We start from the raw sequence: 15,631 nt of genomic DNA, 5'->3' as shown, positions 1-15,631 counted from the left end.
TTGAGGAGGCCATTAGTACGTTCCACTGTTCCATTAGCCTGAGGATAGTACGGAGTGTGAAATACCCATTGAATTCCTTTCTCTTTGGCCCAGTCCTGAACAATTTTAGCTGTAAAGTGAGAGCCATTGTCCGACTGAATTGCCTGAGGCTTAGGAAGGGTACTAAGCCACAGTTGCAAGGCTTTAACAGCGTTCTCTCCTGTGGCACGGGGAAAAGCCTCAGCTTGCACTAGGCCTGATGTTATTTCTACCCCTACTCGTACATAATATTTTCCATTAGATCTTGGGAATGGACCCACGTGATCTATTTGCCAGGCACCCCACAGTCCTTCACCCGTTCGAATACGTAGTGGGTCTTCCCTAAGAGGATGTTTTCCTAATGGCGCGCGGCGTCGGCCACGAGCTGGAATACAAGTCTGACAATTTCCTCGGGTGACTGGCCAACCTCTTGTTTGAGCTTCTCCATGCAGATCTTTTGCCCCAGTGTGCCCCCTTTTCACATGTAACCATTCCAGAAGTCGTTCCCAATTCTCCCCTATTGGTTCATTTTGCGAGGGGGCAAGTCGGGCCATCTCATCGGCTTCATTGTTCCATCGGCTAGCCGGAGTTTCGTGGGTCTGGTGGGAGGCAATCCATGCCACTGCAAAGCTCCCTTGTTTAGCAATTGCTGGAATATCTTGCCACTTTTCCTTTAACTTCCCCCCCGTTCTGTTCCCAGAATGGGAGCCACTCAGTGCACCCTTAAAAGACAGCGAAAGAATCAGTGTAGATATAGGCAGGAGAGGTAGATTGATCCTCGTGCTGAAAGACATTGCACACAGCCAATAATTCTCCTACTTGAGCACTGCCTTATCCTTCAGGGACTATTTTTGTGTCCAGTTTTGGGCCCCTTACAACAAAAGAGACATTGAGGGGCCGGAGCAGGTCCAGAGAAGGGCAACGGAGCTGGTGAGGGGTCTGGAGAACAAGTCTTGTGAGGAGCGGCTGAGGGAGCTGGGGGTGTTCAGCCTGGAGAAAAGGAGGCTGAGGGGAGACCTTCTCGCTCTCTACAACTCCCTGAAAGGATGGTGTAGCCGGGGGAGGTCGATCTCTTCTCCCAAGTCACAGGCGATGGGACAAGAGGAAACGGCCTCAAGTTGCCCCAGGGGAGGTTCAGACTGGACATTAGGAAAAATTTTGACACTGAAAGGGTTATCAAGCCTTGGAATGGGCTGCCCAGGGAAGGGGCTGAGGCACCATCCCTGGAGGTGTTCAAAAGACGGGTTGACATGGTGCTGGGGGACATGGTTTAGTGATGTTTTTTTTTGTCAGAGTTAGGTTGATGGTTGGACTAGATGACCTTGAAGGTCCCTTCCAACCTGAGTGATTCTATGATCAATTCTCTTTTCCACCCAGAGATCTCACCTCCGCGGGAAGACTCTCGGGTGTCCCCAGGAAGAAGCCGGACACCGTCTGATGGACCGGTAAAGACGACGTCGTTTACTGGACTCACTGGAAGGCGTCTCCATGGGTGAACGCATCCAAGGGCTCGGTGCTGGAAGACAGAGAGACAGTATTAAACCACACAAATTAAAGCACTTAAAGCTTTATCTCCCTAGGAACGCTTAGTGACAAGGTTTACGCAGCTTCCTAAGACCCTCGTGTTTAATTAGAGCAAAAACCAAACAGAAATCATGTTGTATGAGATTTTGGGAGGAGGTGACGGGAAAGGGAAAGAGGTCTTGAGACCTAAATTTTTACTACTTCATGTGAAAAAGAAAACAAGACAGAAGTTCATTCTTTAACACAGACTTCTGCAGCATCCAAAAGTTCAGCTGAAGCTCACAAAAGAGCAACTTTCCAGCTGGCTTTTTTAATAAGTTTTCTTGGTTTTCCGGGACAGACCAGGCATATTTTTATCAGGTTGTAAAAGCAGCAAAAAAGAACACCCTAAAAATAATTCTGCCGGAAGTACCTCCATTTCAGCCATTCTGCAGCTCTAAAAAAAAAGAAAAAGCCCGATCTCCCTTCTTTTCCCATCTTCTTAGATCATTTAAAAAGGAGGAAACAGCGGCATGGAAAAGCCAAAAGCTAAAATAATAAGACAGAAGATTCGGGGCTTGTTTTATTTCTTTAGAGATCACACTTTGTACACAATCCTTATGTCTCATAGAAACGTCATCAAAGAGATCCCACATAAAATCAGTGTTTTGCTCACATGGCAATTGATGTTCTTGGTGACAGACCTACTCCTTCCTCATGGACCGTTCACAGAAAGACCAAAAATGCAGTAACGGAAAAAAAACCAACACATTTAAACGTATGTAAAAGGTTGTTAGACCAAGTGTTATCATTCAAGAAGACAGAGTAACTTGCTACAGAAATTAATTAGAATTCAGTGTGTCAGACTAGTAAGGTTTCTTTCAGAGGATCACACAAATAGCCGTAGGGAAAATAATTCCGTATGGGTTACAACTGGGCTTAGACACCAACCCTCCCCCCGCCCCCCGATAACAAAAGCATTAGAAGAGAAAGAGGAATTGACTTTTGCCCATCTCTCATGTAAGATTTAGACAAGAAGTAGATAGAAGCAGAGTGGAAGGCAGATGCAGGCTGGTGGGTTCAATGCAAAGGCTTTGGACAAACCTAGAAAGAAGTATTTCCAAATGATGTCAACCGGGATTCAGGCAACTCAAAAAGATTTAAGGTTTTATATTTCTCTGTTCTTACATGTGTCTCTTCCGGCTTTTGCTTTCTACTCCATTTTCTTGAGTTCAGGGTATTTAAACAGTCGTTGCGTAAATCTGTAGAAGTTATTAGCACTTCTTTAAACATTTAAACTTTACAGTTTTTCTACCTCAAAAGCAGCAAGCTCAAAAAATAGGATAGCTACCCAACTCCAATCTAGTACATTACCGCTCCTGCAGTAATTATATTTTCATTAACAGCCTTTATCTTGATGTAGCACAACAAAGCCGAGTTCCATCCTCTTTCCCAAGGTCGAAACGATGCACAACCCAAGCACTAAAAATAATAATTGTGTGAGCCGATGCAGGCAGGACGCAGGAACAACCACAAAAACACAGATTAAAGACAAAGAACAAATTTAACCTCGGCACCTCATGGATCGGGGAATCTCTGAGGCAGTCCCCAGGCAGAGGAAGGCAAGCAGGGGATGCAGGAGCAAGATGATGAGGGGCCTGGAGCACCTCTCTGATGAGGAAAGGCTGAGGGACTTGGGTCTTTTTAGTCTGGAGAAGAGAAGACTGAGGGGGGATCTGATCAACGCCTATAAATACTTAAAGGGTGGGTGTCAGGAGGACGGGACCAGTCTTTTTTCAGTGGTGCCCAGGGACAGGACAAGAGGAAACGGGCACAAACTTGAATTTAAGAAGTTCCACCTAAACACGAGGAGGAACTTCTTTCCTGTGAGGGTGGCAGAGCTCTGGAACAGGCTGCCCAGGGAGGTGGTGGAGTCTCCTTCTCTGGAGACGTTCAAACCCCACCTGGACACCTTCCTCTGGGACCTGCTCTGGCAGGGTGTTGGAGGAGATGATCTCCAGAGGTCCCTTGCAACCCCGTGTGATTCTGTGATTCCATAATGTGGTGATACCGTGGGCAGTTTTGCCCAGGGACTTACAGAAGTCGCTTTTGATGAATCTGGTTTTCAGGAATCCTTTCGTACATCATGCCGCTGCCTTTAGATACATTCAGCACAGGGAGCTCTCGAGGTTTCATCTGTAGGACACGCAGGACCTGCCACCGGGGTGTTCCTGCCCGGGGTCTGAGCTGGGAGCTGTGATTTGCTGCGGTCCATTCCCTGTGAGTGTCACTCTGAACTTCCTGAAAGATCTAGAAACACCAGTGGTGTCCCCCGGGGCTGGGTGCTGGGGCCGGTTCTCTTCAACATCTTCATCAATGATCTGCAGGAGGGGATTGAGTGCTCCCTCAAGCACTTCAGAGACGACACCAAGCTGGGTGGGATGTTGATCTGCTGGAGGGCAGGAAGGCTTTGCAGAGGGATCTGGACAGACTGGATCGATGGGCCGAGGCCAATGGGATGAGGTTCCACAAGGCCAAGTGCCGGGTCCTGCCCTTGGGTCACACCAATCCCATGGATGCTCCAGGCTGGGGCAGAGCGGCTGGAGCTGCCCCAAGGAAAAGGACCTGGGGGTGTTGGTCGACTGTGGGCTGAACATGAGCCAGCAGCGTGCCCAGGTGGCCAAGGAGGCCAACAGCCTGTGTCAGGAACAGCGTGGTGAGTAGGACTCGGGAGGTGACCGTCCCCCTGTACTGGACACTGGGGAGGTCCCACCTCAAGGGCTGTGTCCGGTTTTGGGCCCCTCACCACAAAAAAAGACCTTGAGGTGCTGGAGCGGGTCCAGAGAAGGGCAACGGAGCTGGTGAGGGGTCTGGAGACCTTCTGAGGAACAGCCGAAGGAGCTGTGGGTATTCAGTCTGGAGAAGAGGAGGCTGAGGGGAGACCTTCTCACTCGCTCCAACTCCCTGAAAGGCGGGTGTAGCCGGGGGGGGGTGTCGGTCTCTTCTCCCAAGGAACAGGCGATGGGACGAGAGGAGACGGCCTCAAGTTGCACCAGGGGAGGTTCAGATTGGATATTGGGAACAATTTTTCCATGGAAAGTGTTATGAAGCCTTGGAATGGGCTGCCCAGGGAAGGCGTGGAGGCACCATCCCTGGAGGGATTCAAAAGCCCGGTTGAGATGGTGCTTAGAGACATGGGTCAGTGATGGCTTTTATCAGCGTTGGGTTCATGGTTGGAGCAGATGATCCCACAGGTCCCTTCCGACCCCGACAATCCCATGGTTCTATGATTGTGTCACCTCCATTGGTCAAACCAGGAGTCGAGAGGGACCCTTCACCCGGCTTCTCCCGTCCTTCTCTCCTACTCCTCTCCTTTGGTCTGTTGCCACCTGCCAGAATTTTAAGGTAAAAATAGTCCCTTCAAGTAAAGGGACATCAGGCCCAGTAAGAACTGCTCCCCCTAAATTAATGAACCCCTCCCCTCCTTTAATTAGTTACCCCCCTGTCATTAATTGCATCCCCCCCCAGCGGCGGTGTCGGGCAAGGAACAATCCTGCTGCGTCTGCTCCGGCCGAGCCCTGAACCCCGAAAACCTCCCGGTTCGCTGCGAGAAGTGCGGCCATGGTGAGTGCGCCCTGTAAGGACCCGACAGAAAGACTGATAGGACGAGGAGGACCTTCAGGATCTTTTTGCCGAAAGCGTAATGACCATCCTGATTGAGAGAACCCCCACTCAATTTGCACAGGATCCGTGGGATATACAGGGCCAAGTGCCTGGTGATTCGCTGCTTCATGTATTAAAAGCTGCAAAGCTTCTTCACGAATGGGGTCCAGTCCCAAGACACACCTGTTCTCAGTAAGTCATACAAAGGTCTGGCAATGATAGAAAAGTCTGGGATATGTTTTCTCCAAAACACGAGCAATCCCAACACATGCTGCAACTCTTTCTTTGATCCGGGCATTTTTCCCTGGTCTAGCGTGGTAAGAGTATCTTTAGGAATGCAGGTCATTCCTCCTTTCCACAAGATTCCTAAGAATTTAACCTCGTTGGAGGGGGCTTGAACCTTTTCAGGTGGAATCTTTAGTCCTAAGCTCTCCAAATGGACAATAATGTCATTTTGTGTTTTTTGAGCCTTTTCTGTCTGATTTCCTCCTATTAGCACATCATCGATGCATTGGTAAATTCTGACTCCTTCTTCTAGCGGGATCAGTTCAAGTTCTTTTGCTAAAGCATGGTGGGCTAATGCGGGAGAATGCTTGTACCCTCGAAACGATCCTGGTCCTCAGGTTGCAGAGGGACCATTGAAAACATATCCTTAACATCGATAGTTGCCATAACAGGGTGAGCTCGCTCCTGGGTAGTAGCTGTGAGGTCAGCTGGTTTTGGCACTGCAGCTGTTAATGGACCAGTATTTGCATTTACTCTTGGATAATCTACAGTCAATCTCCATTTGCCATTTGGCTTTCGGACTGGCCGTACCGGGGAATTAAAAGGAGAGTGAGTAGGACCGACAGCTCCTTGTTCCCTTAAGTCCTCTAACAGTGGGGCTATTCCCTCTCGTGCCCCGAGGGGTTTGATGTTTGTTATTTTCAAGGGGGGAAGTGGGGGTGCGGTTTGTAAAAGTCGCACCTCCACTGCACCAAAAGACCAGCTCCCTCCCCCTGTGTCCGTCCACTTTCTATCTTTCAAGACACCCAGCCCTAAGAGGTTAAGTGGGAATGGTCCGACAACCATTGGTGTTAAAACGGTTGTTTCCTCTCCCGGCAGTGTCCAGTTAACTGTGGCTAATGATTGTGCTTGTACATTGCCGACCGCATCAGCTACAACAACCCTCGCTTCCGTACTGAAATGCCACTACGGGACGCATCCTCAGTTCTCAAGGCTGAAATTCGAGCTCCAGTATCTACCAAAAATGTAATTGGCATTTTCTTAGGTCCTACAAAACAGGTAATCATAACATCTCCTCGCTGGTTCATAGGGAGCTGTCTGATACGTAGCCAGGCCCCTCCGCTCCTCCGCCCGCTGTTGAGAAGCGGAGCAGTGAGTTTCCCGCAGATTCCTGCTGGAGAGATCGAAAGCGGGGGGGCAGCGGAGACTCGGGGTAGAATTGCCCGGCGTCTTTGTCCAGCTTGAAGTTAAATTTTGGGGAGCCACAGGTTTCTCGGGCCACTCCTTAACCAGTTTTTCTAGCGTGTCAGTTGGTAACCCATCCATCAGATCTCGGGGAGTACCTTTCTGCCATCCCATAGTCCACAAGGTATTTCGCCTCTTGGATATCTCCCTCCCGCCACTGACCCATTGTTTTTTCTCTGGCTCTGGCAGCCGGAGGGGTTTCTAGCTCTGTCTGTCTTAACCCTTTCGAGTCTGGTTTGGCAGAGGGGACACTAACAGGACCATATTTTCACCCGTAGTTAATTAATTCTTGGGCAACTTCTCCCCATGTCCACGCCCTCCGGTTTGGATCTCTGTGATCGGGGGGTGCTCTTTCTTCCCCTTCCTCTGCTGCAGCTGCCTCACCTCGGCACGCTGCCCTAATGGTTCCTCGCAGCTGTGTACCGATTGGTTTCAAAGAGCCAGGGAGTCCTCTTATCGGCGGTGCCGTTCATTCGGGGTCTACTGGCAGCATCACGGGGGATTCTCGTTGGAGTCTAAGCTCATGGTTGGACATCATTTGCAGGCAAACCCCTTTTTGCACACTTTCCACTATCTGATCGACCGACCCGGAGATAGCAAGGGGGTCTCCTCCTTCTGAAGGACTGAGACCTCCGGCCCAATAGGCTGCTTTTTGAGTTAGGGACCAGGGAGCCCGGTGGTGGCCAGTAGTTAAGAACATTCCAGGGGCCCAATATCCTTCAGCTTCCTTCTCACTTAACAGTACCTGATCTCCACCCGATGAGGACACTCTCCACACATACTCTGTCTCTGACTCCCTGGGAGCACGGCTAAATTCTTTCTTTAGTTTAGCTAATTCCACAGCGGAGTAAGGCATTTCCTTAATGGTAAGTTGAGGGGCAGCATTTTGACCATCGTCAAACTCATACTCCACTTTGACAAGAGGCCTGGAGCGAACAAGGAGGGGCTTTCCCCTCGTCCAATTTAGCTTTCGCTTCGCCTAATTCTGTGCTGGGGTATAAGGGATCTCTTCTGCTCCCGTCCGCAAGGAGTTGTTCTTTAAGGGCGGACTGCAAACAACTCGCCTGAGCTCGCTCTTGATCTCACTGCCCCTTTAACTCCTCCACTCCTCCTTGCAAAGATGATTGTACCAGAGTCTGCAGAGACTATACAATTTGAGACTCGGCGCCGCGTCGCTGATCCCGAGCTTCTACGGCAGCAACTAAACTAGCACCCAGAACGGCGCATAGAATAGATTGCCCTTTTCCAAAGCAAAGTCTGGCATCCCTTTGTAAGGCACTGATTCGATCGGAAACACTCTGCAGATTATGCCAATTATCTCGTGCCCAATCACTACCCGGTACTGAAGGGCGCGCATTATGTTTTTCCAAAAGATCAGACAAAACATCTCGCCCCGAAGGGGGTGAGAGGCTCTCGCTCATATTTACTCAACAACAACAAAAAAAATCAAAACTCAAATCTGGTTTTCAACAACAAAGGTCGGGGGCAGTCACTCGGAGAGGTCGCACATAGCACACTAAACAATTCAACACAGATTCCCACCCCCTTACGTCTCCGAGAGGCACACACGTATGTTCACAGACCACTAACAGTCAATAAACAAATCCAAAAATAAACTCCTACTGTTCACAAAAACTTCAGCACTTCTCCAATACACACAATAAGCAAATAGTAAAAACAGCACTCCCAGTCCCCAGAATCCTATCCCACCTTCGTCACCAGTAATATGTTAGGTCCCGGTCTGATTTTTTTGTCCGGGAGGGGGTTCAAAATGATTCCGGGGGCGCGATTGAGACACAAATGAGGTCTGATGCTCTTTACTGTAGTTTTATTTTTGGTACCTAAAAAATGATGCCAAATGGCAATAGAGAAAAGGCAGAGGGAGAGGAAAGGAGGAAAGGAGAAGCAGAATTTGGGAGAGCTGCAAGACAAGAAATAGTCTATCACCACCACGATGGTGGGTCCACAGGACGGCTCGATGATCCTCCGGAGTCACCGGCGTCGCATTGATCCGCGATTCTCAGGCCTTGGCAAGGGTGAGGGTGGGTGGTGGGGAGGGGTCCCCCATTGCAGTGGGGCACAACGGTCATTTATAGTCCCTGTCGACCCATAGCGGGGCCCATCGATGTGACAGTCACCTGTGCTCATCCCATCGGTGTCCCACACAGTCACTGCACGAGCCCCCCCTCGCCTCTGCTAAACGAGAAGGCAAAATCTGGAAAAACCGTGCAGTTGCATTGCAGATCAAAACCGACCAAAAAGTAGAATCATAGAATCACCCAGGTTGGAAGGGACCTTCAAGGTCATCTAGTCCAACCATCAACCTAACTCTGACAAAAAAAACCACCACTAAACCATGTCCCCCAGCACCATGTCAACCCGTCTTTTGAACACCTCCAGGGATGGTGCCTCAGCCCCTTCCCTGGGCAGCCCATTCCAAGGCTTGATAACCCTTTCAGTGTCAAAATTTTTCCTAATGTCCAGTCTGAACCTCCCCTGGGGCAACTTGAGGCCGTTTCCTCTTGTCCCATCGCCTGTGACTTGGGAGCAGAGACCGAACCCCCCCGGCTACACCCTCCTTTCAGGGAGCTGTAGAGAGCGAGAAGGTCTCCCCTCAGCCTCCTTTTCTCCAGGCTGAACGCCCCCAGCTCCCTCAGCCGCTCCTCACAGGACTTGTTCTCCAGACCCCTCACCAGCTCCGTTGCCCTTCTCTGGACCCGCTCCAGCCCCTCAATGTCTTTTTTGTGGTAGGGGACCCAAAACCGGACACAGCCCTCGAGGTGGGGCCTCACCAGTGCCGATCTCAGAAGAATTTGGGCAAGGCAAGGAAGGAAAACATTCTGTTTCTCTGGGGCGATGGGAGCATCGGGGTGACATCCGAGGCATCCTTCTTGTGGGCAGCGACAGGCCAGCCCTGGTCTCTGCGGTTCAGTGTCACCATCTGCAGTGACTTCACCGAGTGCCAGCATGGAGCTTGGTGTGAAGAGGTTCTACCTCGGGTACAGAAGCAGCAGAGGACATGTTTTTCCACTGAAAACATCTTGCTGAACCTGAAATCAATTAGGAACGTGGGGCATTTTTTTGGTTTGTTTTGTCTATAGCCCGGGATAAAAAATTTGTGGACGTTTAGAAAGCTGTTATTTTGGTGTGAATAATTATCCAAAGCTCTTTATCTACCTCCCAGCGCCACTGAGAATTGTTCTTACGCATAATGTTTTCTGGTTGCAGGGAAACTTGGAGCCCTTATGTGATAACGGGGAAGTTGAATTATTCCTTCAATCTTTGTTTTGTAAAACAAAACCGAATCGGGTTGTTTCATGTAACAAACCTACAGCTTCTCAAAACACTGCAATCTGTGGTTGTACAGCCGCAGGTTTAAAGCCAAAGAATCTCAGTTTAGAATTGTAGTTACATAAATTTGGAGAGGAATGCTTCAGTAATTGAGTTTCAGTGTATGAATTCTTAAGTAATACTTCGGAAAGTGAATTTGTGAGTTTACCCCATCCTAAAGAACCCAAAGCTGACAAATTAAAACCGAGCAAGCTGCAGGAGAACAGAATCTGGTGCCCTTCCTTCATAGCTAAAATAAACTTTCATCTTTTTCTTTTGTAAGCTGATGACATGCAATCGCCTTCACTCCTCATTTCTGTGGGTCTTACAGGAAAGTCGTTTATGGCCCTGAACTCCAGCTTATCTATTTTGTGGCAATTTGTACACATGTAATTCTGGGTCAAAGTTGCTGTTTAACTGAATTAGCTTTTCCCACACCTAGTGAGTTTGATAACTTTTCTAGACTGAGATTCTGTCTCTTCTTGATTAGGAAATGAAAGCTGAAACAAGACATACTGTATAGTCTCACAGGAGTCCTTTAGAGCCTCCGGGATCGTGAGGGCTTCATTGAACATGACGAATCAGAATTAGGTCTTTCTTGATAAGCTCCGCCAGAATACTTGGAGTAGATTGCTTCTTGATGTCCTCCCGACCCCAGGAACATTACCTTTGTATATTAAAACATTCTGAAAAACAAGGCACACGGGATACATATGTCACAGACTTTATTAAAACTATCCGTAACGGCTCTTCTCTGGACCGGTCTCCGAGGAGCTGATTGGGAACCTCCCTCTTACAAGTCCCTTACAAGCACAGGGAACTGTTGTCTTCCTGGGGGTGTTGGTGGACAGCCGGCTGAACATGAGCCAGAAGTGTGCCCAGGTGGCCAAGAAGGCCAACGGCATCCTGGCCTGTCTCAGGAACAGCGTGGCCAGCAGGAGCAGGGCAGCGATGGTGCCTCTGTCCTGGGCACTGATGAGGCCTCACCTCGAGGGCTGTGTTCAGTTCTGGGCCCCTCACTCCAGGAAGGACATTGAGCTGCTGGAGCGTGGCCAGAGGAGAGCCACCAAGCTGGTGAGGGGTCTGGAGAACAAGTCATACGAGGAGAGGCTGAGGGAACTGGGCATGTTTAGTTTGGAGAAGAGGAGGCTGAGGGGAGACCTCATTGATCTCTACAGCTCCCTGAAAGGAGGGTGTAGAGAGGTGGGTGTTGGCCTCTTCTCCCAAGGGAATAATGACAGGAGCAGAGGAGATGGTCTGAAGTTGGTGGCAGGCCCCCCCCCAGGCCCCCAAACCAACCAGGGCCCCCGCCAAGACACTCGGAACCCCCCCAGTCCTCCTACAGCCCCCCCAGCCCCCCCAACCCCTAGAGCCCCCTCCTGTCCTCCTACAGCCCCCCCCAGGCCCCCTGACTCCCCCCAAACCTGGGGGGGCAGCGGGCATCAGCGCGTCGGAAGTTGTAGGAGCTGCCGGGGGGCCCTGGGGAGGGGTAAAAATTGGGGGCAGTGAGGGGGGGCACCCCTAAAATATCGGGGTGCTAGTTTGGGGAAGGGGGGGGGCTCACCTGCGGGCGGCGGGGGGGGCGGGTGGCGGCGGGACCCCCCCCGGCCCTGCCCTGAAGGGAAGCTGTAAGAGACCCTCCGTATCCTGCCCGGGTTTTGGGGGGGGCCCCCCCGGGCGGGGGGGTACAGGGGGGAGGTTTGGGGGTGCAGGGGGGAGGTTGGGGGGGGGGAACCCCCAGAGCCCCCCCCCGCCGTTACCTATTGGGCGGAGAGTGGCCGGGGCCGCTCACCTGCTGTCGGTGAGCGGGGAGGGGGGGGGCGGCAGGGGTGGGCCCCCCCAGGAAAGCGGGGGGCAGCGGGGGGGGGGCGCCCGCGTGTGCAGCCCAAAGAGCCCCTTGCGCTTCTTCATCTCCCGGCCCGAGATGAACCTGGGAGGAGAGGGGGGGGTCGAGGGGGGGGGGGCTGCTGGAGTGGGCTGAGAGATCAACCTGGGGGGGGAGGAAGGGGTGGGGGGGGCTGTGGGGTGGTTTCGGGTGAGGGTCTTTTAGGGGTTGGGAGGGGCTGGGGGCTTGGAGGGGGGGCTTCGGAGCTTTGGGGGGGGCTTTGAGATGAACCTGGGGGGGAGAGGGGGGGTTGGGGGGAAGAGGCGCTTCTGGGGAGGGCTGGGGGGGGCCTGATGGGGGAGCCTTGGGCGTTTGGGGGGCGGATCTTGGGGGGGTCTGGAGGCGGCTCTGGGGTGGTTTGGGGGGTCGGAGGGGGGGTCTTTTAGGGGGTTGGGAGGGGCTGGGGGCTTGGAGGGGGGGCTTCGGAGCTTTGGGGGGGGCTTTGAGATGAACCTGGGGGGAGAGGGGGGGGCTGCGGGGGCTGAGAGATGAACCTGAGGGGGGGAGGAGGGGTTTGAGGGGATCTGGGGGGGGTTAAGGGGGGGTCTTTTAGGGGCTTGGGGGAGCTGGGGGCTTGGGGGGGAGGCATTGAGATGAACCAAGGGGGAGAGGGGGGGCTGAGAGATGAACCTGGGGGGGGAGAGGGGGGGTTGGGGGGGAGGGGCGCTTCTGGAGAGGGCTGGGGGGGGGGGCCTGATGGGGGGGCCTTGGGTTTGGGGGGAGGGTCTTGTGGGGGTCTGGAGGGGGCTCTGGGGTGGTTTGGGGGAGGGGGGGGGGCTTTTGGGGGGGCTGAGAGATGAACCTGGGGAGGAGGAAGGGTTTGGGGAGGGGGCTGGGGGGGGCCTTTGGGGTGGTTTGGAGGGGTCGGGGGGGGTCTTTTAGGGGGTCTGGGAGGGGCTGGGGGCTTGGAGGGGGGGCTTTGGGGGGGGCTTTGAGATGAACCTGGGGGGAGAGGGGGGGGCTGAGAAGCGAACATGGGGGCAGGGGTCTGGGGGGCTTTGGGGGGGGGTTCGTGGGGGGCTGGGGGCATTCAGGGGCATCAGGAAGGATTTAGGGGTGCTGGGGGGGTGGGGGGGTCAGGAGGGGTTTGGGGGTTCGGGGGGGGGGAGGCACCCACCTGTCCTTGTGGGCGCTGAGAGCCCCCAGCAGCTGCCCGTAGCGCTCCCCTTTGGGGGTCTCGGCGAGCTGCGGGGGGGGGGGGGTTGCAGGGGCGTAGGGGGGGTGAGACCACCCCTACCCGACCCCCCCCGACCCCCGCCCGTGGTTTTTGGGGTGCGGGCCCCCCCCGTACCGGCCCCAGCAGCAGCGCGTCCCAGTTGGCGCTGGCGAAGGGCAGGATCTCCCGCTCCAGGTCGAATCGGACCCCCCGGACCCACCGGTCCCCGTAGAGCAGGGGTTTGCTCAGACACTGGGTACAGGCTTCGTGGAACCACTGGGCGCAGCCCCGGCACTGCAGCATCTTCAGGTTCCACCTGGGGGGGGGATTAATTAATTAATTAATTTAAGGGGGGGGGGGCACCCCGAAATTGCAAAGCGGGGGGGGTAGGGGGGGGTCTGTACTCACTCGCCGGGCCCCCCGCAGTAGCAGTAGCACTGCTGGCGGTTGGCGAGGTGGGGGGGGTCCCACTCCAGGGTCTTCAGCTGGTAGGGCAGCACCGCCTTCATGCTGAGCATCGCCTTGGCTTGGGGGCCCTTCTTCAGCGCCCCCCCCCCTCTGCGGGGACAAGGAAGGGGGGGGGGAGGGAAATGAAGGGGAGGGGGCGTCCCGTGTGGTGCCCCCCCCCCAAACACCCCTCGCCCCCCCCCTCGTTGGGGCTCACCTTGGTGGCCACGGCGAAGACGCAGCGGCGGCACATCCAGGGTCCGGCGGGGTGGGCGGCGGGGAGGTGGCACTGCTGGTGGTAGGCTTTGGGTGGGGGGCTGTTACATTTTGGGGGGGGGTGTCCCCGGAATAGGTGCGGGGGGGGGCACACTCACCATGGCCGCACTTCTCGCAGCGAACCAGGAGGTTTTCGGGGTTCAGGGCTCGGCCGGAGCAGACGCAGCAGGATTGTTCCTCACCCGGCACTGCCGCTAGCGGGGGGGGGGGGGGCAATTAACAACGGGGGGGTAATTAATTAAAGGAGAGGGGGGGGTTCATTAATTAAAGGAAGGTTCATTAATTTAGGAGGAGGCTCTTACCGGGGCTGATGTCTTTCCAAAGGACGAGGAATTGGGAATTATCCTCGAATTGCACCAGGCAGCCCCGGCGCCCTGTGTCCACCTTGGGGGGGGGGGGGGGGGGGCAAAAAAAAAAAAGGGGGGGGGGGTGTTAAAATGAGAGGGGCCATTTGGGGGGAGGGGGGCATTTAGGGGGGTCGGGCACCCACCTTTTTGATGGTGCCCAGGTAGAGGAGCCCGTCCGTCCAACGGGCCAGAACGTCCTGGCCCTCCCAAAAGCGGGGGGCGGCTGGGGGGGGGCAGCGGGGGGCGCGGCTGGGGGGGGGCCCCGCCTCGCTCGCCATCACATCCTGGGTGCCTGTTGGGGGGGGGGGGTTGGAGCTGGGTGACCCCCAGCTAGGGACACCCCCCCCCAAAAATGCATCGGAGGAGAGGGATTGGGGGGGGCAGGATTTACCACCCCCCCCCCCAAAGGAATGGGGCTGGGAGGGGCTCCCAGTTTGGGGGGGGGAGCATGCTGGGATGGGGGGAGGGTCCCAGTTTGGGGGGGTCCCAGCCTGGGTGGCTCATGCAGGATTGGGCGGGGTTCCCACTTTGGGGGGGTCTCGGACTGGGGGGGCTCAGGGAAGAATGGGAGGGGCTCCAGTTTGGAGGGGGTGTCTTGATTGGAGGGGGCTCCCAGTTTGGGGGGGTGCCAGTTTTAGGGGGGGGGGCATGCTGGGATGGGGGCAGGGTCCCAGTTTGGGGGGGTCCCAGTTTGGGGTGGCTTGCAGTGGGGGCAGGGGGAGGGGCATGCTGGGACGTGGGGGCTCCCAGTTGGGGGGGGTCCCAATCTGGGGGTGCTCACGCAGGGGATTGGGGGGGGGGCAGGATTTGGGGGGACCCCCCCCAAAGGAATGGGGCTGAGGGGGGGTGCCAATTTGAGGAGGGGTCCAGATCTTGGGGGAGGGGGGCTCATGGAGTAATAGGCGGGGCTTCCAGTTTGGGGGGGCCCATGCAGGACTGGGGGGGGGTCCCACTTTGGGGGGGTCTCGGACTGGGGGGGGCTCAGGGAAGAACGGGAGGGGCTCCCAGTTTGGAGGGGGTGTCTTGGATTGGAGGGGGCTCCCAGTTTGGGGGGGGGGGTGTCCCAGCCTGGGGGGGGTCATGGAGGAATGGGGGAGGGGGCAGGTTCCCAATCGGAGGGGGTCTCGGTCCGGGGGGGGCTCACACAGCGATGGGGGGGTCCCGGTTTGCGGGCGGGGGTGGGGGTGCGTTTTGAGTGCTCCCGGTTTGGGGGGGCCCCTCCCAGGCTGGGGGGTGTGTCCCGGATTGGGGGGGGTGTCCCGGTTTAGTGGGGTCCCGTTTCGGGAGGAGCTCCCCGGGTTTGGGGGGGGGGGAGATGTATCCCGCTCGGGGGGGGTCCCGATTTGGGGGGCGGGGGGGCTGTCCCGGTTGGGGGGGGGGTTGTCCCGGTCGGGGGGGGCTCACGCAGGCAGCGAGGCGGTCCCGTCCAGGGAGGTCGCCTCCCCAGCCCCCCTGCCCCGGGGGGGGGGTTGGCACCGGGGGGGTCCCGGCGGGGCGCGGGGTGTCCCGGGGTCCCGGCCCCCCCCCCTTACCGGC

At 55.3% G+C, this 15,631-nt stretch overlaps 1 protein-coding gene and 1 pseudogene across 1 annotated transcript; both read right to left on the bottom strand.

Moving 5' to 3' along the window:
* Positions 1–6,450: 6,450 nt before the first annotated feature.
* Positions 6,451–8,075, bottom strand: LOC141476079 (uncharacterized; annotated as a pseudogene).
* A 3,351-nt stretch (positions 8,076–11,426) lies between these two features.
* On the bottom strand, positions 11,427–14,373 carry LOC141476078 (PHD finger protein 1-like). Its single transcript, XM_074164693.1, has 9 exons — positions 14,239–14,373; positions 14,051–14,132; positions 13,847–13,942; positions 13,686–13,775; positions 13,434–13,581; positions 13,161–13,341; positions 12,987–13,054; positions 11,777–11,914; positions 11,427–11,463 (listed from the first exon to the last, which is right to left on the bottom strand). Exons 1-9 carry the CDS (start codon positions 14,371–14,373, stop codon positions 11,427–11,429), a joined length of 975 nt encoding a protein of 324 aa, XP_074020794.1.
* Between the last annotated feature and the right edge of the window lie 1,258 nt (positions 14,374–15,631).

The sequence above is a fragment of the Numenius arquata genome, chromosome 28 (genome assembly GCF_964106895.1).
Source record: "Numenius arquata chromosome 28, bNumArq3.hap1.1, whole genome shotgun sequence".
In the NCBI taxonomy this organism is placed as follows: domain Eukaryota; kingdom Metazoa; phylum Chordata; class Aves; order Charadriiformes; family Scolopacidae; genus Numenius; species Numenius arquata.
This window is presented reverse-complemented; position numbering and strand designations above follow the sequence as displayed.